Source organism: Hypanus sabinus, chromosome 8 (genome assembly GCF_030144855.1).
Source record: "Hypanus sabinus isolate sHypSab1 chromosome 8, sHypSab1.hap1, whole genome shotgun sequence".
Taxonomy (NCBI): Eukaryota; Metazoa; Chordata; class Chondrichthyes; order Myliobatiformes; family Dasyatidae; genus Hypanus; species Hypanus sabinus.
The window spans coordinates 142,868,325-142,892,452 of NC_082713.1; the positions used below are offsets into that span (position 1 = coordinate 142,868,325).

The window sequence follows — 24,128 nt, forward strand, 5'->3', positions numbered from 1 at the left end:
TAATCTGAAATGTATCAATGCCTTGTTATTACCGGGTAGTTCAGTGGATTTTTTGAATAATAATGTTTACAATATAAATAAACCACAAATATTTCTACTAATTATCCATACCTTGCATAAACAAATAAAGTGCCTTCAACATCAGTTTTTTCCTGTGAAGAAAAAGAAAATTCATTGTATTTAATGCTCATGGTCAGGCACTATACTGTACATGAAATTAGTGGAAACTCAGTGCAAATGAAGTTGCTAATTGCAAAATTCAATTAGAAAAAAGGAATTATTTTATGTAATCTTCTAAAGGCTTCTTCTGTGGTGTGAAATAACCTCAGTAAGGCCATCTAAAGGACATACTAAAATACTCAGGTACAAAAATGATCAGAACCTATTTTCCAAATTACACAAGCATCAACAACCAAAAAATGTAAAAACAATAAAGTACAATGCAAACACGATTTAAAATTTAGGAATAATGGCAGCCTGCAAATTGATTCACCATCTGCCTAGCTAATGACAAAAAAAGTGTTTCATTCAAGTAATATGGTAACCAGTTAAAATTTTAATTATTTTAAGTGGTTAATTGTTGAACTACAGCACATTCTGATAGAAACATGACTCCAGGATACCACCCCGAGGTGGCCAAGCAACACAAGAGGGTTTCATCTCTCTTTGAACTGACAGAATTCCCACGATCTCTGGCTAGATCCATGGTGGAGGTTATGTATCTAGGTTAATAAGAACTGGTGTGTGAACGTTTCGGTACAGATGGCCCACTGTTTGCCTATGGTAGAGTTCTTAATGGTGAAGTGCAGGCCCTTCTACTTACCAAGGCAGTTCACTGCTATTGTGACTGTGGCTGTATACATCCTCCCCGTGCCAATGCTGTGGAAGTGCTAATGTGAGCTCTATGGCGCCATCAGTGACTTGCAAACCACACACCCCGATGGTTTTGTTATTATTGCTGGCGACTTCAATCATACTAACTTAAAAGCCTAAACTCTATCAGCATGTAGAATTTGCTACCAGAGGTGAGAACACATTGAACCTGGTACCTACCAACATCCCTGATGCATACAAAGCTGCTCCCAGTACTCATCTCCGATGCTTTGACTGCTTACCTGTTAATCTAAATCTTGCATACTGACCAGGAATTAAACATGTCAAAGTCAGATAAAAACCTGGCCAAAAGGAAGAACCTGGAATATGTTCAGGGAGGTAGCTACCTACAACCATCATATTAATATCAATGAATATGCAAGATCTGTGACTAGCTACATAAAGAGAGCAGTGAGGACATCACTATTATTATACATGTCTATGTGAGGGCAAATCAGGAGCCAGGGCTGACAGCTGATGTTCGGGCACAGACTGAGGATTAAGACATCTCAGGTCAGCAAGAGCTGTGCTTTCCTGTGCCATCAGGAAACCAAAATGGGATTATTCAGAGAATATACAGCTATATCTGTGACACCAGAGACATGAGGCACATGTGGCAGAGCATTCAGACTGTAACAGACTGCAAGTCCATTCAGGTAGGTGCCTCAACAACAGTGATGCTTCTCTTCCTGATAGGCTGAATGACTTTTACGCTCTGTTTGACACATGGAGCGATGTGCCAGTAAGAAAAGGTCCCCTTCCCCCTGAGAAGCAGGCACTCTGTCTGGCGGGTAGCTGATATGAGGAAGACCAAAGCCAGAGTCAATCCACTAAAGCCTTGGGGCCTGATAACATACCTGGTTGTGTGCTGAGGGACTGTGCAACTCAATTAACTGAGGTTCTAACAGACATAGTGAATATTTCTCTGGAACAGTCTACTGTCCCCTCAAGCTTCATGACGGCCACCATCATTCTGATGCCAAGAGGGCGATAGTAAACTACCATTCAGTGGCAATGCCCTCAATAAAGATGAAATCCTTTGAGTGGCTGGTTATGGTTCACATTCAATTTCATCTTCCTGCTATACTGGATCCTTTCCAATTCACTTATCGCTCAAATCATTCCACTGTGAATGCCACAGCCTCTGCAATCCACTCCGTCCTTTTCTTATCTGGAAAGTGATGCCTTACAGGCCAGGATACTGTTTATTGACTTTAGCTCAGCATTTAATATGATCATCCCACAGAAGCTAGTGGGTAAACTGTCCTCACTGGGTCTCAGCACTTCTCGCTCTAAATGGATCCAGGCCTTCTTAACAAAGGCCACGGTCAGTTCCTGTTGGCAGAAACATCTCTAGCTCCATCATGCTGACTCTTCGATGGAGAGTTAGGAGCACCAAGTTTCTGGGAGTGCACATAACAGACAATCTCACCTGGTCCTTCAACACCACCTCTTTGGTCAGGAAAGCACAGCAGTGTCTCCACTTCCTTGACAGATTGAGGCGAGTGAGGCTTCTCCACCTCCCTCCACCCCATTTTAACCGATGTTTACAGAATCTCCATTGGGTGTCCTGACCAGCCTCATCACCACCTGGTATGGGAATTCCATTCTGGGGAGTAGACAGGTAAATCTACTCTGCTCCATCTTTCTTGTGGCATGGGAACAACTGCACACAGTAGTCCAACCACAGTCTAAATAGTTTTGTGAAGATGTGCTGAGAACTATTTGCTCTTATATTCTGTGTCCTAGCTACAGAAGGCAAGTATCTGCCAAGCCTTCTTTACCTCTCATCAGCCTCCATTACTACTTTCAGGTATCTATGGGCTTGTACATCTCGGTCCCAGTGTCCTTAAATACTCCCTGCCTCCCCCCCCCCCCCCCCCCACCCCGCCACCTCCACAATTTAAATAGAATAGCTCACACTTTCCTGAGATTGTAAAATGCACATACCAGGCTTAAATACTTTCTGTCATTGCTCCATCCAATTTACCAACTGACATCATTTTGTATCCTAACATGAACAGGATCAGCAATTTCTGTGTTATCTGCAAACTTATACCTCCTACATCAATATATTATCACTAATATATATGACAAACAGCTATAAAACTTGTGACACACCAGTGGTCAGGACTTCGATTCCAGTATCTGTAGCCTCATTTCTCCTCTCTGTCAGCACCATCAGCTTCCTATTACCAAGCAAACTTTGGATCCAACCGGGAAGATTAGGTTCTAGTCATAGTGTGCAGTTATGCAGTGTGAATATTGTGTATGAGTCACTAAGATTTATAAATATTCTGATGTTCTGAATAATTCCAAAGATGAACTAAGGGGATAACAACATATCAAAACTGGGGCCATTTCATTGCAATGTCATAAGTTGGTATATTTCAAACAGTTCGGATTGACAACATCTCCTTCACAATCTCCATCAGCTGAGTTGCGCCACAAGGCTGTGTGCTTAGCCCCCTGCTCTGTTTCTTTAACACTTGATGACTGTGTGGCTAAGCACAGCTCCAATGCCAAATTTAAGTTTGCTGATGACACCACTGCCATTAGCCAAATCAATGGTGATAAATCAGCATATAGGAGGGAGATTGAAATTCTTGCTGAGTGGTGCCACAACAACCTCTCACTCAATGTCAGCAAGACCAATGAGCTAATTATTGACCAGGAAGAGCAAATCAAAACTTCATGAGGCAGTCCTCATTGAGGGATCAAAGGTGGAGAGGATCAACAACTTTAAATTCCTTGGTGTTAGCAATTGTCTAGCAATAATCTCCTGTCCTAAGTGGTATAGTGTCCCAAATAAGCAAGGGGGATCCCATCTATTTTATTGATTTGTTTTTGTTCTTTGACAGTTTTCGCATATAAGTGGCTGTCCCAATTAACCAAGGGCCCAATTAACCAGAATCCACTGCAAAAGAATTATCACCAACAGCTGCTGTCTAGAAACAAAACTGGGAATAGTAACTCCAGCTGAAATTGCTGAACTCAACTGTAGAATCCAGGAAAGTTGTAAAAGGCTTTAAAATACTCTATTGTTGTTCCTAGATATTAAAGGCCAAGGACAAAGTTGAAAATAGCAAAGATTAAATGACAGTTGAGTTTGAGGAATGCACATGGTACTTTGCAGGACTAACAAGCTCTCCAAAACGCATGGAAGAATACAGTATAAATTGAAAATGTTAATAAGGTGATTAATGGCATAAAAAGAGAATATTTGCTTTGTTTTGTGAGTAGGTAGCAAGGAGGGAAGCATGTACAAGCAGGGTGTGAACATCCACCCCCCCCCCACAATATCTAGAAGTGTTACAGATGCACATGGAATCATACAATGTCATGCACATAAAGGATACTTATAACCCAAAGATGTACTCCTGTGTGTTGAAAATGATTGAATTACACATCTGCAAGGGAGGAATAAAGGAGGAACTGCTGATGATCGCTGCATGAGAGCTATGGTAAAAGTCTTAAGAGTATGATTCATAGAACATTCTACAGAAGCCAAAGATGAAAATTAGTTGTGTGCTGGTGTGAAACAAGAGAACATATATGGGGAGTAACCTGCAGTGAAAGGTCCTGTTACCTAGTGATAGCAAAACTTTGGTTAGGGCAAAAGTCATTGGAAGCCACACTACTGCATTCAGGCCAAAGAAACTGAAATCACAAACATGAGAATAAGGAAACAAAAAAAAAAATTAAGAATGTAAAAAATCTGCTTAAGTGGGTTAAGAACTAGTAAAAGCACGGCATAGTTTATTGCGGTTGGGAAGAATTAAAGTCCAAGAAACTGAGAGTCATGGAGGAGATAAGGAGACAAGTACAGTCTTAAGAAGTGCTAAATTAATTAAAATGAGGCATAAATGCCCACAGGTTAGACATGTTTATTGCCTGCTCCATATTTAATCCAATCCCATGCAGATAAAAGATCATTCAAAATCAGTTTAGCTGTTCCTTTCTTTGCTCACAGATGATCCCTGGTTTACAGGTTCTCACAGTTCATGTAAATGATGTACAACAGTAGGGATTGATTTGCTGCCGTGGGTTTGTGGGCATCTACTGCTGCCTAAGAACTCAATCTACAGTGATTTCCAACATATAAACTGATTGGGTTGCAAACATTTCACAGGAACAGAAGCCTGCTGAAACCAGGAGATGAACCATATCCAATATAATCTCTTCAGACTTTTATGCGTTCTAATCTGTTTTCAATCCCTTTCAATAACTGTATCCCAATGCTCAAACACATCAGTGATTTAACTACAGCAATACTAAGATTATGTTTTCACTCTGGGTTCCTTTTTAAAGTGTGATGCCAGTTAATCCTCAGCTCCAATTTTTCCAACAGCCTTTTCTGCCCATAAATCCAGTCTGCCAGCATAATACATGTTTCATTCCTTTTCTAGCGGAAAACATGATGCTCATTTCTATCACCTTCCCGAGATCTCATAGGAAAGTCTTAACTCATGATAGGAAAAATATATTCTGGTAGAGATAGATATCCATAGAAAAACAGTTCTTGCAGTGACATAATAAAAACATACATGATTGCTGACATGAAATCTTCAAAGGTTGATTTAAAGCAGAAGAAACATTCCAGAAAAAGGTCTAGATAGGTGGCAAGTAGCGACCAATTCAGAGACCAGGAGGATACAAGTTAGGAGCAGAGCACACAATGTAATAGAATGCAAAAGGTATTTTTGGAGTGCATTTGGAAAGGAAACCCAAATGTACACGAGATACTGACAGAAGAGGAAAAAGACATGCCAGGTATCAGAAACAAGAGAAAACCTGCAGATGCTGGAAATCAGAGTAACACAAATTGCTGGAGCTCAGCAGACCAGGCAGCATCTTGGAAAAAAGTACAGTCGACATTTCGGGCCAAAACCCTTTGGCAGGACGAGGAAAAAGCTGAGGAATAGATTTTAAAGGCCCACAGTGGAGGCCGTCCATCAGAACAAGTGGGATGTCCCAGTAGCCACACATTTTAATTCCACTTCGCATTCCATCCATGGCCTCCTCCATGGTTGGGATAAGGCCACACTTAGGCTGGAGGAACAACAACTTATATTGTTTAGGTAGCCTCCAACCTGATGGCATGAACATTGATTTCTCAAACTTCCAGTAATGCCCCCCCCCCTTCACCACCTCCTATCCATTGTTCCTCTCTCATCTTATCTCCTTGCCTGCCCATCCCTCCCATTTTTTTTCTTTCTTCCATGGCCTTCTGTCTCTTTCAACAATCACCTATCTTAGTTCTTTGCTTTATCCCTCCCCCTCCGAGTTTCACTTGTCGCCTGTGTTTCTCCCTCCCTTCCCACCCCCTTTCAAATCTACTCTTCAGCTTTTTCTCTCCAGTCCTACCGAAGGGCTTCAGCCCAAAACGTCGACTGTACTGTTTTCCATAGATGCTGCCTGGCCTGCTGAGTTCCTCCAGCATTTTGTGTGTGACACCAAGTATCAATCCAATTTCTGATAGCATGTAGGGACTTCTGGGAACAATAATTCTTCAGCATTCAACTTTGGAAAGGAGAAAACACTATCAAACAACTTGCTGGACAATTCAATTTCTGACACACACAGCCCTACTTGATCACCATTAGCCCCATCCTACCCATTTCATTGGGACTACATTCATCTTTCTCTCAAATCAGAATAATATTAATGTAAGTCTGGTGCCAAACTAATCTATTCATTATCACCAAAATTGTTTGAATATATTAAATTGTGCTTTTTTCTCTAACATTAAAATTGCCAAGTACTTTAGGGTTGGTTCCATCAGTTATTTTGTTATAGCCTAGTTCCTTTCAGGTTTTTTGTTCAACAACCACCTAAACTGAATTTTTAATTTACTCATCACAAAAACAACCAGTTTCCAATTGATTGAAAGCTTCATCTACCTACTGAGTTTTGAGTTCCATGGAATCAGAATCAGGTTTATTATCAATGACATGTTGTTTTGCAGTAGCAGTACAGTGCAAGGCATAACAAATACTATATATTACCAAAATAGTTAAATAGCGCAGAAAAAAAATGAGGTAGTGCATATGGAACGTACTGTAATCTCACGACAGAGGAGAAAAAGCTGTTCCTAAAACATCATCTGAGGATCTTCAGGATCCTGTATCTCTTCCGCAACTATGTACAGTACGAGCAGTATAAAATTGACCCCTTGGCACTGACTATTTCACAAAACTGTTAAATAAGGTGCTAAAAAAAATTGATGGATCTAATTACTTGAAGTTGTTTGACAAAAAAATGTCTGAGTCCTCCCATGCTGTTCAAATAAGACTACTTGAATAGGATGATTTCAGTCCTGGGTATTTTGTCGTAGGGAATGAAGTTTATACTTCACTCCTTGAATATATCTGGACTATTTGCCCTTCAAGGTTTTTTTTTCGGAGCACCCCTCTTAGTGCAATTAAGGAGATTTAACACAAACAGTATGTCTACATCAACAACAGAAAACTTGGAAAATTTTTCTTATTTTTCTTAAGATCGAAACGGGAAATGGAAACATTTCAAGTCCGTCGAGGGTAATATTTTAAAAGTGATCTAAACGTTTACTTCATTTTTTTAATTTTAAAATCAAATTTTAACATGGGAAAAAAAATCAACGGGTTGCAAAGTACCGTTCTACCCAAAGCAACAGTCCTTTCCGCAACTCTGAGGAAGCTGCTTATAGGTACATTTCAAAACGCTCCTGAACTGGCCTTTCCTGACACTTAAACTCACCCATTCATTGTCTCTCTGGCTGAAGGTATATAGTGCTACCTGGCTGGCCACATCCACAATATGAAAAATGAAAGGATCCTGTCGCTGTAACGCTGCAAGGCTAATATCAAGACCTCTACTCTCCATCATCGCCGCCATTTTACCCAAACAGGGCAGCAAGTAGCTGATGGAGATAGCGAGGCAGGCCAGCTTGTCAAGCGCAGAGCTATCGAACAGCGAAGCCGATGAGCTAGGCCGAGATGAGGAAGGGTTTCGGCCCGAAACGTCGACTGCACTTTTTTTTCCTATAGATGCTGCCTGGCCTGCTGAGTTCCTCCAGCACGTCGCTGGGATTTCTAGCATCTTCAGATTTTCTCTTGTTTGATAGTTAGTTAAGGATCATTCAAACTTGAATAATCCAGTTCAGCCAGGGATTGCAGATGGGATAGGTAACTTCCCAATTGCCACTTTTGTTAAAGGATTTTCTGATTGGTATTTATTCTTACCATTGTTGGTTCAAGCTTAGCTACAATGATACAATCTACTGCATTAGCTTTTGCCTCATGGTTGGCAATGAACTGAATTTCAGGATGTTTAACATGTTTGCCCATCAGTCTCCGGTGAGGGCTTTGGCGATATCCTGAATGGTGCATAGGCTAACCTTGAATAAAAGGCAGATTAAAAGACGTTGCATGGTCTGCCTCTCTTCATTAGTGATTTAAAGTGTAGTGACTGAGGCTATTCAGCTCTGAGTGTCATTACAGTCTTTTCCAGCATTTTCTGATTTTATTTGAAGCTTCTTTGAATCCATTTACTGACTGACATCCTTCTAAAAGTAAAAAGGCATCAACAGCATAGGGAGGTTCAGATGATTTGCAAGATAAACATCTTTTTGATTTCAAATGTTTCAGTTCAACATTCTTCAACCCTGGAGGAGTATGCTTTAACCACATCTGCTGTAGCTCATAAATATATATATACACACACACATCTAAGATCCTAGGCTACAAATTTAGATTGTGTCCCAGCTTTTAAGTGGTGCTCACCTATGCTAGGTGAATTACGCAAATTTTTTGATGAGGAAATATGAAAGGTTTAAGTACCAAAGTGAAGATAATAACAAAACACACTGCCATACATGACCTTCAGTTTTACCATCTCTGGCACCGCATATACTTCCGATGAAGGGAGTAAGTGTTGATATACTTAGAGGAGTACTGTACATCAATGCTTACTTACTTTGCTGGTTTGAGTACTTAAAACAATGACTGTTTACTAACTATATAATCATTCATGTCACGCACCACATTTCCATGTAAGATAAATGAAATAATATGCAGATCAGCAAAGCATTGCAAAAGTAATCACAATACGTAAAAGAAAGTAAACAATCCAGTAAATGGTCTAAGTGCAATTGAAGAGAGAGTTTTGGAAGCAGTAAAGAGTGGATTGCTAATGCTAGGGCTTTACAGAGCTAGAACCTAAAACAGAAATCTGGAGATGTGTTCAATTCCTTCCTGCGAGGGTCATAGAGCACTACAGCATTGTTACATGCCCTCAGCCCAATTGGTCCATGCCAAATTATTATTCTGCCTAGTCCCATCAACCCACACCCGGATCCCTCCAAATCTGTCCCATTCACATAATTCCCAATTCTCTTAAGCATTGCAATTGAACCCTCATCCACCACTTACGCCGACAGCTCGTCCCACACTCTCACCACCCTCTGAGTGAAAATGTTCCTCCTCAGGTTCTCCTTAAAATGTTCACCTTTCACCCTTAACCTCTAGTTCTAGGCTCATCGAAACTCAGTGGATAAAGCTTGCTTGCTTTTAACCTCATTTTCTATGTCTTTAGCAAATCTCCCTTCATTTTCCTATGCTCTGGGGATTAAAATCTTAACCTGTTCAAGCTTTCCCTATAACTCAGGTCCTCAAGTCCTGGCAACATGCTTGTAAAAATTTTCTCTGTACTCTTTCAGTCTTATTATTTCCTGTGTGTCCAAAACTGCACACAATATTCCAAAACGTCTTATACAACTTCAACTCTTGTACTCAATACTTTGATTTATGAAGGCCAATGTGCTTAAATCGCTCATAATGGCCCTTTTTACCTGTGGTGCGACTTTCAAGGAATTATGGATCTGTTTTCCCAGATCCTCTTGTTCTACCGCACTCCTCAGTGCTCTACCGTTCATTCTGTATCTCCTACCCTGGTTTGTCTTCCCTAGGGCAACACCTCACAGTTGTCCTCATTAAACTCCATCTACCATTTTTCAGTCCATTTTTTGAGCTGGTCCAGATCCCACTGTAAGATTTGATAGGCTTCCTTGCTGTCCACTACATCCCCAATCTTAATGTAATTTGCAAATTCACCCAAATTATTAATATAAAATTATAAACAACACACTACTAATCACTGGCCTCCAGTCAGAGAGGTAACCATCTACTACCACTCTCTGGTTTCTCCCACTAAGGCAATGTTCAATCCAATTTACTGTTCCATCCTGAATGCCTATCAACTTAACTTTCTGGACCAGCCTCTCATGTGGGACTTCATCAAAGGCCTTGCTAAAGTCCAAATAGACAAAATCCTACTGCATTTCCTTCATCAACTTTCCTAGCAACATCTTTGAAAAACTGTATCAGATTGTTTCAACATGACCTACCACGTACAAAATCATGTTGATTATCCCGAATCAGGCCCTGTCTATCCAAATACTTATACAGTATATACTGTCCTTCCTTCGGCATATCTTCCAATAATTTATCCACTACTGACGCCAGGCACACCATGCCTATAACTTACTGGCTTATATTTAGTCTTTCTTGAAGGATGGAACAATATTACTTATCCCTTAGTTCTCTGAATCTTCTTAAGTTTTAAATGAATTTTTAAATAACTTTAAATGTCTTTGAAGTGGTGCTTACTTAAACTGCAATATTGTGACTTATGCAGTAGCAAGCTGATATGTTTTGTAACTCCAAAGCAAAAAACTAATGAAAAGAAAAAGACGGGAGCCTGGAGAATGTTTCATTTTAACTTTTAGTGAGGTGAACACTTATGGTGTGATAGCATGATGACATGTGGCATTCATCTGCTTTTACATATAACACATAATTATGTATACAACAAAGAATGCTTAATCAAACAATATACCTACAATAATACTCAAATGTTACTGAAATATTAAATACACAACACTCCCCCCGCTGAACTATAAACTTCAACTCAATTTAGAATGAATCTCAATTAATATACATATAGTATATACTGTATACTATACAATACAACTACTATAGAGATATCCTCAGCATTGTAATTTTTAAATTGTCCCATTCAGGCCTAAAAAAAATTAACTACTGTGGTGCATTTCTTACTCTTATGGGATAGTGTCTTTCCTGACTAGGGGGTGGGGGGGGGGTCACTGCTTGGCAAGTGAGCCTTGTGACTTTGAAATACTCCCAGGTTCTGGGGTTTCCTTCATGTGTTCACTCTGGGACTGAAGTTAGTGGTTCTAACAACACTGGACATCTTTCTTATATAACAATTGACACTTCTCCTCAACTTATTGATATGTCATCTCCAGATGACAGCAGATGTAATCTTCACTGTGTAGGAGAGTGGTCCAGTTCTGTCCTTAGTCTTTCCAAGTATCCACTTTTGATCACCTCTGTAGTCCCTCGCCAGGACTGTTTGTCCATGAGTGAATCATTAAATCTCTTTGTCTGAGGAGCCCTCAAGTAGTCTCAGCCTTTTGTCATTCATACTCCTTCTGAGATTGAGTTTGAGGAGATCCAAGCATGAATACAAAGGATGACCCAGGAGCAGCATAACTGGTGAGTTATTGGTGGATAGGTCTCAGCTCAGTTCACTTTACTGAAGTGTTTTCCTCCAGAAATGTTTGCAAAGATATCCTCTATCCTGGGCAGAGGGTACTGATCGACAGTACTGTCAGTACTGTTGATAGTGACCTTAAAATCACCACAAATCCTAACAGACTCCTTCTTTTTATGTATTGTGTCACTGGCATTGGCCATGAGCTCCACTCAACCTTGGAAAGAATTACTTCAGCCTCCATGCAATCGAGCTCACTGGCCACTTTATCACACATGGTATAAGGAACATTGTCGTGACATTTTCATTTAACACTATTTTACTGTTGATATGTTTGAGTTTTCCAATGCCATCCTTGAACACTGCTGTGGCATTATCCAATACCTTTTTAATTCATTTTCAATTGATTCTATTGCAAATGGTGGATGGATCTCCAATCGAGTTGGAGTTGTCTCAGCTAATTATGATCCCACAATGCTGGCCCTGCTGTTTTTACCACATACAAGCCAATGTGGCTTGTTGGATGTTGTTTTTCACTGTTACAAATGTCATTCCCACTGGAGTTATCTTTTCTCCAGTATAAGTTGGATGAAAAAGGATCTAGTGCTTTCCCAGCTATATAACAAATAAAATCTTCGCGGGCTTCCAGCCAGGTACAGGGATCAATTTTAACTGATGTTTTCGATGACAAATACTGCCATCTTCATCAAGGATGATGCCTAGGCATGTCTAGACTGGTGGTATAGATACCCCCATCATCTGTCCCTCTTGATTGGTTGGTCCTCATCCAATCAGGTTTCCACTGTCCCACCTTGCATACAATAGAATTCCAGTTCTTACTTAGAGTGAGATCTTCGTCTTTGTTAAAATTCTTTTTCTATAGTTTTATTTCAAAGGCTTCCTTCACCAGGCAGTGCCAGAACTTTAACGAAGACAAACGTCCTGCTCGAAGTAAGAACTGGAATTCCATTGTAAGCAAGGTAGGACAGCAGAAACCTGATTAGATGAGGACTAACCAATCAGGAGGGATGGATGATGGGGTATATATACCACTGGACGAGACATACCTGGGCATCATCCCTGATGAAGATGGCAGGTTTGTCATTGAAACATAGATTAAAATCAATACCTGTACTCGGCTAGAACCCAAGAAGGGTTTATTCGTTTTTAGTTGGATATCTGCAGGCTTTTGTTCTGTATCTTGAATTGAATTGAATTGACTTTATTACTTACATCCTCCATATACATGAGGAGTAAAAATCTTTATGTTACTTCTCTGTCTAGATATGCAATGTGCAATTTATAGTTCTTTATAATAAATAGTATGTAGAACAAGGCAGTCAGTATAACACAGAAATACAGTTGTGTCAGCATGAATTAATCAGTCTGATGCCTGGTGGAAGAAGCTGTCCTGGAGCCATTTGGTCCTGGTTTTTATGCTGCAGTACTATTTCCCGGATGGTAACAGCTGGAACAGTTTGTGGTTGGGGTGACTCGGGTCCCCAATGATTTTTACACACCTGTCTTTGTAAATGTCCTGAATAGGGGGAAGTTCACATCTACAGATGTGCTAGGCTGTCCGCACCAGACTCTGCGGAGTCCTGTGATTGAGGGAAGCACAGTTCCCAAACCAGGCAGTTTTGCAGCCAATCAGGATGCTCTCAATTGTGCTCCTGTAGAAAGTTCTTAGGACTTGGGGGCTCATACCAAACTTCTTCAACTGTCTGAGGTTAAAGAGGTAATGTTGTGCCTTTTTTACCACACAGCCGGTATGTACAGACGACATGAGATCCTCAGTGATGTTTATGCCAAGGAACTTAAAGTTGTCCATCTTCTCATATCAGATCCACTGATGTCAGTAGGGTTTAGCCTGTCTCCATTCCTCCTGTAGTCCACAACCAGCTTCTTTGTTTGGTTTTCTTGACACCACGCTATCAGGGTGATGACTTCTTCTCTGTAGGCTGCCACATTATTATTTGAGATTAGGCCAATCAGTGTAGTGTTGTCAGCAAATTTAGTTAGCAGATTGGAGCAGTGGGTGGCGACATAGCCGTGGGTATACAGAGAGTATATTAGAAATACCGTTCAAACTCATCTTTTGCAATGACTGAACCAGCAAGCCAGTGTCTAATCACAAACAAGAGGAAATCTACAGATGCTGGAACTCTGAGCAACACACAGAAAATGCTGGAGGAACCCAGCCTGCCAAGCAGCATCTATGGAAAAGAGTACAATTGATGTTTTGGCTGAAACGTCAACTATACTCTTTTCCATAGATGCAGGCTGGCCTGCTGAATTCCTTCAGCATTTTGTGTGTGGAACCAGTGTCTAATTCCATTTTAATTCATTTGCTATTCACTTCTGATGTAAGCTATAATCTGTGTCTCTTGTTAGTTTTCAAGTAAACCAATCGGATCAAACAGCTTTTATAGAGGCCATGGGTCTAAAATTTTTCTCTGGTCGGTACAACACCATGGGCTAAAAGGCCTGTACTGTGCTGTACTCTCCTATTATTTAGGAGCATTAAAACAGAATTTTGTGGTGTATTTTGCTCCTTTCAAAAGTGATGGTCAGATTTTACCTCAAGTGCATTACTTATGAAATAGTATTTTCACATTTGGTTCTGGAACGTTGCATTTTATTTGCTTCAACACTTGCAAATTAATTGGCATGCTGTAATTTTGCACAAATGTAGGCTTTGGCTTCATGGTTGCGATGTCAAAAGTGAACCCTTAGAACTTAGACACTCATTCTATGAGTTGCAGCAGTGGTGCTGAAGTACTGCATGTTGCCACATACTGCACAATGGCTGCTGAAATGCTAGGATACCAACTAAGGAATATGGCAACACAAGAAAGACCGCAGGTGCTGGAAATCTCGAGCAACACACAAAATGCTGGGGGAACTCAGCATGTCATGCAGAATCGATGTAGGGGAATAGACAGTTGATGGTTTGAGTCGAGACCCTTCATCAGGACTGGAGAAGGGTCTTGACCCAAAATGTTGACCGTCCATTTCCTTCCAAAGATGCCGCCTGAACTGTTGAGTTTCTCCAGCATTTTGTGTGTTACTCCAAAAATACCATGACTTCACCCAATACATGGTGGTCAGTCATCAACAATTAACACTAAATAACTTCTATGATCTTTTGATTCAGCTACATTCACATCCTACAAGGCAATGGTTAAGGTAATGCCCAGGCAAGAATAGTTTACAGATGGTGTTCAGTCAACCCAGGCAAGAGAGGCATAGTTTCCCTTTACACCGCATGGAGCCATAGTCACTTGGCATACCAAGACAAGATAAAGACACAAACAAAGAAATCTTGGGTGACACTTGCTATTAGTCAGTTACTTTACTAATTTTTAAGTATTATTGACCTTTAATGTGTAAATTCTATTGGCTATTCAAACCTGTATTACTGTAGTGTGATTGAAGACTGATAATGGAAATAAGGAACTGGAACATCCACAAGGTACCAATTGGTCAGTGTCGGTATCCAACTGGTCAAATGCTATATAAAAATATCATTTCTTTGTTCAACTTTAGAACAGTTTGATGATGGGCCATGTGCATGTGCACAAATAAGGCACTTCCAGTGGGATGCATTGTCCTCTATAGGGTCAACCAAAGGCGTTTTTGTCCTTTTTATGATCACAAGACGGTGCTGGACCTTAAGGGATTCGACTGCTGTGAGTCTACCCCATCAGCAAGTTGCTCATTGGCAGAGAAGCTGGAGGAGCTGGACTTGGGGCCGACTGTGTTGCCACATGCTACTGAAAGGCATTGGGTTTGGCGCATGCAGGCTGTGTGTAGTCTAACAGGGAGTGATTGTCTTGGATGTTTTTCTTGCGATTGCAAGACCCTGTTGGACATTGGTAATGTAAATTACTGCAAGTCCAGATCACTGGTTTATTCGTGAGGCCAACTGTGGGGGAGCTGCATTGCCTCGGTTGTAGCTAGGACTAGGCCTTGTGCTGTTACAGCAGTCTAGGAGGGGAGACGCTGGAGGCAGTATGATGTGGCGTCCATGCTAACCCCTTACATCAGTGCTGCCCTCCAGTGTTTATTTGGTGAAAGACCAGCTAGATTGCATGTGTGCATGCATATGTTCGTAGGCGGGCTGCTGAGAATTGCTTTTTTTACTGACAATACCCATATACCATTAAATTACAGGTCATGTCACTCAGACACATGGGTTATACATATATTTTAGTGTGGCTGTTCATTTACTGCTATCTTATTTGTGCTACACGTGCCTTGTGCAGTATTTTGCACCTTGGCCTCGGAGGAATGCTGTTTCATTAGACTGTATTCATGGGTTTTCATGTGTGGTTGAATAATAATTAAACTTGAACTTGTAAATAAAGTGTGATTGAGAAATTAGTTAAAGTTTTCAGAGTTCAATTAATTGGCGACAACATCATCACTTCTTCTACGACACAAACACACTTACTCAGACACATTGGCACTCTCTTCCTCATTCAAATGCTTTCTTATCAACCCACAATCAAACATTCTATTCATTCCATACATCCTTCACTCACTATCTCTCATGCATAAGCACACATGTCCACTTCATACTCTGACTTGTACTCAGTACAGTTTAGTAACGCCATAACCACTTTGATCACTTCGCACTAAAATTAACCTTTTTTGTTCTAATTCTGTTCTTTCTTCTAAAACTGTGTATAATTTGTGTTTAATTTGTTTTACTTGTGAATGCTGCTTTATAATGTTCTGTATCTGTTATGCTGCAAGCTGGTTTTTCATTATATCTATGCTTATGTGTACTTGCACAGTCGATAATAAACTCCACTTTGACTTGTATTCATATGCACCATTGCAGAGCTGAAGGTTAATATATTGCAAGTATTCAATTAGTAAATACATTATTATGATCTGTGGAATATGGACTATCTCAAATGTAACATAGCAAAGCTATCAGTCTTCCAAGTATTTCTTTCCTTAGAATCATTGAATGAAATATAATTAGATATAACACACAAAACATCACAACACATCTGTTCAATGTAACATTCAAACACAACTATTGTAACAGTTGTGTATTTGATATTTCAATAATATTTGAGAAACCTTGTACATATACTGTTCGATTAAATATTCTTGTTCGTTTAAATAATTAATCATTTAATCATTTAAATAAATAATTAGATTATGTATAAAAGATGTTAATTGCATGTGTCATCATGCTACCACATGCTACATGCTTACCTTGCTTAAAGTAAACTTGAACTTCACCCACACTTTGAACTCCTGTGAGTTTCTTTGAATTAATTTCATATTTGGAAGTTTCAACCAGGTAACCAGGTATTTTTAAAACAAACCTGAGAAGGCTACCAACCTGTTTGAGTGCAGCCAGGCATTCGAACTAAAAAACACTTTAGCGCAGCCCTGCACATGGAGAGACAGTCTTCAGAAGGGAATACATAATCAAGTTTGTTTAAAATCAGAAAACAGAAAATTTCAGGGTTCATAAGGAGTGAGTACTGAGTGATATTAATCATTTAAAAGAAAATCAGAAATGTCTGGGTACATCATAAAGATTGACAAATTTAATTACTCAATGGGTATTTGGCTCACGTACATTAAAGTATTAGAACAGTATTTTGACGGAAATTAAATAACAAACGTGAAGCGAGTGCCAATTTTACTAAGTACATTAGGGTTAAAGGCATACAATTTGCTTCGACATTTGATTGCTTCAACCAAACCATCAGAAATGAGCTTTGCTTCCATTATAAAACTGTAACACTTAGAACCAAAGTCATTGTTAATTATAAATCACTTTAGGTTTCACAAGCAGAATTAAAAAGAAAGGAAGTCCATTTCAGTGTACGTAGGTGAATTGAGGAGATTGTCAGAGCATTGTCACTTTGGGACTGGTCTTTATAATAAACTAAGAGATTGTTTAATTTGTAGAATCTTAAAAGAATGTCAACTCCTAACTGAAGCATAGCTGACATTCAAACCAGCAGTGGATATTGCCGCTTCAATGGAAACCACAGACAGAGCTGCAGTCAGCAATGAAAGTGAGTGTAAACAAAATTGCATCATCTAAACAAAAACCAGCCTGGCCAAATAAATTGTGTTACCGTTGTGGCAGGGGTGCACATACACCAAACAAATGCAGGTTTAAAGGTGAAACTTGCAAAAAGTGCAACAAAATAGGTCACATACAAAGAACATATTGGGCAGACAAAAATAAATGGACTAAACTGAAAAGAGAGGAGCATAAAACATCAAGTTAAGACGTAGAAACAAGCTGGATGAACTCGCAGGTCGGGCAGCATCCATTGAAATGAGCAGTCAATGTTTCGGGCCAAGACCCTTCATCAGTTCATCCAGCTCGTTGGTACGTCTTGACCACAGCATCTGCAGTATACATTATGTTTACAAAACATCAAGCACTAATCGACATGCTGTCGATGAAAAATCTGATAATGATGAAAATGATACAGGATTGTGCAGCCTTGTAATTTACAGTGTGAAAATTAACAATCGACAACCAATACGGCTTATGCCAGAAGTGAACAGCAAATTAAGTAAAATGGAATTAGACACTGTTTTAGTCATTCCACAAGACTAGTTTGAATAACATTTCAAAGATATGAAACTGAAGCCTGTGGATCTTCAACTAAAAACTTATACTGCAGAAAATATAGTTCCTGTGAGATTGACATCCATAACAGTGAAATACAACAACTAACAAGCCACATTGAGCTTGTCTACGGTAAAAACAGGAGGACTAGCATGTGGGAACATGAGTGGCTGAGGCAACTACAACTTGACTGGAGATCCTTCCACCATTTGCATGCCACATCCTCTGTAATTAAGCCATAAGGAAGTGAATTGAGAAATGTATTAGATGATGCCACAACTGACTCCATGCCGAACATCATGAACTGTTGTCCAACAGGGGACAAACACATGTTTGTGCCAACCTCTGGTTGTAAGCATCCTGGACAAAGAAAACATGAACGTGTCAAAATCAGTGGTTCTACTAAAATAGAATTTGTAGAAAACACATCTGAGAAAGTTTCTGATATGTTGATCAGGCAGTTGCTTGTGAAATGTGGCTTGGCTTTTGCTGGAAGAGAGTTCAACAAGCTTCAGAAAAGTTGTAAGCATTTGGCTTCTGTGAGTATAAAGAACCAGAATCTACTCAGTGTGTATTGAAGTTATTGAATGAACTTCAAATGGGAGACAAAAAGCTGCTTGTAAAAACAAATGCAAAGACCAAAGCTCAGCTGGATGAATGGAAGGCCAAAAATAAAGGAGTCAACAGAGATATGAAAACAGATAATTTGTCACATGATATTGTAGATGAGGAAACTAAGAAGAAAGATCAGATCGTAAAGGGAGCAGTAGAAGGATTAATGAGAGAATACTCCAGTAAACTAAGTGCCCCATCCCAAGATCAAGATGCACAACTAGAAGAAAAAGGAAGAGATGGAGAGAAAGAATGTGAAGGAGAAAAAGAATGGTGTGAAAAGGAGAAGGAACATGAAAAAGAAAAAAAGGGATCAAAGTAGATCCAGAGAGAGAAAAGGAGAAAGGCATCCAGAGCTGTCAGTCACTTCCTGCAGTCTCAGAGTCAACTCTTACAAACGGCACAGAGGAGGCCTCAGAACATGAGATTGTTTCACAGCCACAAGTCTCTCCTGCCAAGCAAAATATGTACAGAGTTTTTAATATATATATATATATATATGTGTATATAGTTCAGATGCATTCTGCATTGAGTTGAATAGCTAAGCAAAGAAGTGTTCTATATTTCATATTTTGATAATGTTTGAGCAATCTTGTATATATGTTGTTTGATTATGTATTCTTCTTCTTCTTCATTTAAATAAATAATGGTTATATGTAAAATATGTTAATTCTTTAAAAATGCCACCACATGATGCATCCACACCTCACTTAAAGTAAACTTGAATTACACACATATATTTGGACCTTTTTTGAATTAATTTAATATGTGTAAGTTGCAAAACATAACGAGATGATAAAATTTGAAAACTTTAATGTTAATTAGGAAATTTGCTTGACTACATATTTGTGACTCTGAACATCATTGAACGATAAATTTCCCAAGCAATTTTTGATCCTTTCTAAGCATGTTACTATTGCCATGCAGTGTGAGTTTCTTGACCACATGTAAAAGCAATGTGAAAACTTATATTAATTTATGTTTCCAGTTTATTCCTCACTGGCATTAAATGTTTTTTTCTCTGCAGTGTCTGTAGAGATAATGTTCATGTACATAACGTTTCTTGGCATGAATACAAAGACCATGCTAGCAAAACTTAATTTCTGTGCATGTAGCTGTCCAGATTGTTTCTAGATATTCAAAAATTTTTATAACAGGAGAGCCATTAGGAGGTAGTGACCATAATATGTTAAGATTTTATCTGCAATTTGAAAAGGATAATGGCAGATCGGAGGTTTCAGTGTTGCAGTTGAATAAAGGAGACTATGGAGCCATGAAGGAGGAGCTGGCCAAAGTTAATTGGATGGATATCCTAGCAGAAAAGACAGTGGAACAGCAATGGCAGGTATTCTTGGGAATAATGTACAAGGTGCAAAATCAGTTCATCCCCCGGAGGAGGAAGGATTCAAAGGGGCGAAAGGGGCCACAGTAGTTGACAAAGGAAGTCAGAGATTGCATAGCATTAAAAAAAAGAAGTATGACAGAGCTAAGGTGAGTGAGAAGACAGATGATTGGGAAATTTTTAAGGAATAACAGAACTTAACTAAAAAGGCAATACGGGGAGAAAAAATGAGGTACAAACACAAGCTAGCCAGGAATATAGAGGAGGATAGCAAAAGCTTTTTTAGGTATGTGAAGAGAAAGAAGAAAGCTACGAACAATGTTGGGCCCTTGAAGAGTGAATTGGGTGAAATTGTTATGGGAAACAAAGAAATGGCAGAAGAATTTGATAAGTACTTTAGATATGTCTTCACGAGGGAAGACACAAGCAATCTTCCAGATGTAAGGATGGGCCAAGGACATAGGGTAACAGAGGAAATGAAACAGATTGACATTGGGAAGAAAACGGTGATGAGTAGACTGATGGGACTGAAGGCTGACAAATCCCCAGGTCCAGATGGTCTGCATCCTAGGGTACTAAAGGAGGTGGCTCTGGAAATTGCGGATGCATTGGTAATCATTTTCCAATGTTCCTTAGATTCAGGACCAGTTCCTGAGGATTGAAGAATGGCTAATGTTATCCCACTTTTTAAGAAAGGAGTGAGGGAGAAAACAAAGAACTATCGTCCTGTCAGCCTAACATCAGTAGTGGGGAAGATGCTAGAGTCCATTATTAAAGATGAAATAGTGGCATATCTAGATAGAATTGATAGGATTTGGCCGAGCCAGCATGGATTTACCAAAGGCAAATCATGCTTAACTAATCTATTGGAGTTTTTCAAGGATGTAACCAGGAAGTTAGACAAGGGAGATCCAGTGGATGCAATGTACCTCGATTTTCAGAAGGCATTTGATAAGGTCCCACATAGGAGATTGGTGGGTAAAATTAGAGCTCATGGCATTGGGGGGAAGACATTGACATAGATAGAAAACTGGTTGGTAGATAGAAAGCAAAGGGTAGTGGTGAGTGGGTGTTTCTCGGAATGGCAGGTGGTGACTAGTGGGGTGCCACAGGGCTCGGTATTGGGACCACAGCTGTTTACGATTTACATCAACGATTTAGATGAAGGCATTGAGAATAACATCAGCAAGTTTGCTGATGATACTAAGTTGGGTGGCAGTGTGACATGTGATGAGGATGTGAGGAGAATTCAGGGTGACTTGGATAGGCTGAGTGAGTGAGCAGATACTTGGCAGATGACGTTTAATGTGAATAAGTGTGAGGTTATCCACTTTGGGAGTAAGAACAGGAAGGCAGATTATTATCTGAACGGTGTAGAGTTAGGTAAGGGAGAAATACAGAGAGATCTCGGAGTCCTTGTTCATCAGCCACTGAAGGTGAATGAGCAAGTGCAGCAGGCAGTGAAGAAGGCTAATGGAATGTTGGCCTTTATTACAAAGGGAATTGAGTACAAGAGCAAGGAAATCCTTTTGCATTTGTACAGGGCCCTGGTGAGACCACACCTGGAGTATTGTGTACAGTTTTGGTCTCCAGGGTTAAGGAAGGACATCCTGGCTGTAGAGGAAGTACAGTGTTAATTACAAGGTTAATTCCTGGGATGTCTGGACTGTCTTACGCAGAGAAGTTAGAGAGACTGGGCTTGTACATGCTGGAATTAAGGAAATTGAGAGGGGATCCGATTGCAACATGTAAGATTATTAAGGGATTGGACAAGATAGAGGCAGGAAATATTTTCCAGATGCTGGGAGAATCCAGTACCAGAGGACATGGTTTAAGAATAAGGGGTAGGTCATTTAGGACAGAGTTAAGGAAAAACTTCTTCTCCCAGAGAGTTGTGGGGGTGTGGAATGCACTGCCTCAGAAAGCAGTGGAGGCCAATTATCTGGATGCTTTCAAGGGATATGGGGACAAGGCAGGAACCGGGTATTAATAGTAGATGATCAGCCATGATCTCAGAATGACAGTGCAGGCTCGAAGGGCCAAATGGTCTACTTCTGCACCCATTGTTTATTGTCAAAGTATTTATTACATAGTGCAAATGAAATAGCAGACATACTGTACTAATCAGATCATGAATATTGCAGGTGATTCAATCACCATTGTACCTCAAGTTAACAGTTCAGAGATCATGAGAACACTATGCACATAATATTCTCCAGAAATAATCAAGAGTCACCATTTTGGGCCAAGACCCTTTGTCAGGACCGATGAAGGGGCTCAGTCTAAAATTTTCAGTTTATTCTTTTCTATAGATGCTGCCTGACCTATTGTGTTCCTCCAGCATTTTGTATGTGTTACACTGGATTTCCTGCATCTGCAGAATTTCTTGTGTGGCCAGAAATCATGCTTAGAATATTGGTAATAATACAAGGAGACAACAAGCTAACACTATAGATAGTACTAGACAACTGGGTGACCCATTGGGGCGCCCTTTGAGAGAAAGGTAGTGCTCTCTGATGTGATATGCTTTGGAAATTAAAGAAGAAAAACAATTTATTAAAGAATAAAATCATCTAGCAAGACAAATATAGCTCCTCCTCGTTTAACGAAGGACTCTCTTGATGACAACATTTCCGGTTGATCTGCCACCCTTCAAGAATACTCTAACATTTTCATTTTTTTTCCCTGGCTTAAAGCCACATACAGCTGACCATGCTGGAATACTGGTTTCTCCAGATAAATCAACACATTCTCCATGGTTTGGCCTTTCGCCTTATGTTTAGTCACAGCAAAGCATGACTGTATTGGGAACTGGTTCCGCTGAAGAGGGACATCTTCTTCTTCTGATAAATTCAGAGTAATTCTTGGGACCATGACAATGTCATTATTGAATGCACCAATGTTTATCTTTGCTACGATGAGATTGTCATGCAGTTCCTACATCATCATTCGTGTTCCATTGCAAAGCCTTGGTGGATCCAAGTTCATCATTGAAATGATGGGAGATCCCCTCTTCAATTCCAGTTTATGTGGCGGCAATTTGGAGAGTTTTACTGAATCAAGGAATTCTGTTGGAAAATGAGTGGCGTTAGCTCCTTCACTTACAGCATTGAAGTTACAGTGTTCTTTCATGATTCCAGCAAAGCCTCTAATGCATGTGAAGTTTATTTTTCACATCATTTCATTGAGAGGACCCAAGATAGAATTCCCCAAGAACAGTTCTGCAGGATTGTCGAATGCCAGGTAGATGAAATTGATGCATTCTTCCACAGTTTTTGCTGGCAGAATCACATCTTCACGTAATTCAATTTCATCATTTTCATTTTTCTCAATTTTGTCTTCTCCAACATCCAATAAGAACTCAGAATGTTGTCCTTCTCCCTCACTCAATCGCATGTTTCTCTTCAATTGGAACTTGATGAAACCTCTCCATAAGTAGGATGTTTTTATGCATGAATTCTCCACATCAGCATCATTTCCACATTTCACAACCGGTAGAAGCTGATGTCACGAAGAGTCCAGTCCACGACTTCGAAGCTCTCCCTCCTAATCACGGGGCACTCATCCCAGACAATAAGCCTCGCATTTTGGAGTAAATTTACACTATTGGTGTTTTTATCAATATTTCAAAGGGCATCTTCATTGACTTTGAGGGGTATTTTTAATCTTGAATGGGTTGTCCTACCACAAGGCATCAATGTTGCTACAATACCTGATGATGCTACAGCGATAGCAACACCTCCATCTCCCCTAACTTTAGCAAGGATAAAGTTGATGAGAAATGTCTTGCCCGTTCCTCTTGGTGCATCAATGAAAATCATTGAAGAGAGATTCCTTTCTAATCAGTCGCACACATATTTATATACTTCTCTTTGCTCATAATTCAATAGGGGCTCCTTCTGTGAAACAAATTCCTGCTGTTCATCTCTGTTGTATTGCAGTTCACACAATAATTCCAGATTGCTAACACTTTGAGTAATTGTTCTGTTTTTTGGTGTTGGCAAGTTATATTCTTCAAGTGTTTTGCCCAAGTTCTCAAGATTCTCTTGGAAATACAGGAGAGCTTGTCCATGATGCTTCTCATCAATCATGATATTAGGATCATTGTTAGTTCTCCTCTCCATT

At 39.8% G+C, this 24,128-nt stretch overlaps 1 protein-coding gene across 1 annotated transcript in view; it reads right to left on the reverse strand.

The window, feature by feature from the left end:
• The window catches only part of dcp1b (decapping mRNA 1B), a 66,679-nt gene extending 58,925 nt beyond the window's left edge, over positions 1–7,754 (reverse strand). Inside the window, exons 1-2 of the mRNA XM_059978075.1 lie at positions 7,612–7,754; positions 112–152 (exon numbers count right to left, since the gene is read on the reverse strand). Of these exons, the coding sequence (XP_059834058.1) occupies positions 112–152; positions 7,612–7,749 (179 nt within the window). The 5' untranslated portion in view covers positions 7,750–7,754. The remainder of the gene's footprint in view (positions 1–111; positions 153–7,611) is intronic.
• Positions 7,755–24,128: the final 16,374 nt, after the last annotated feature.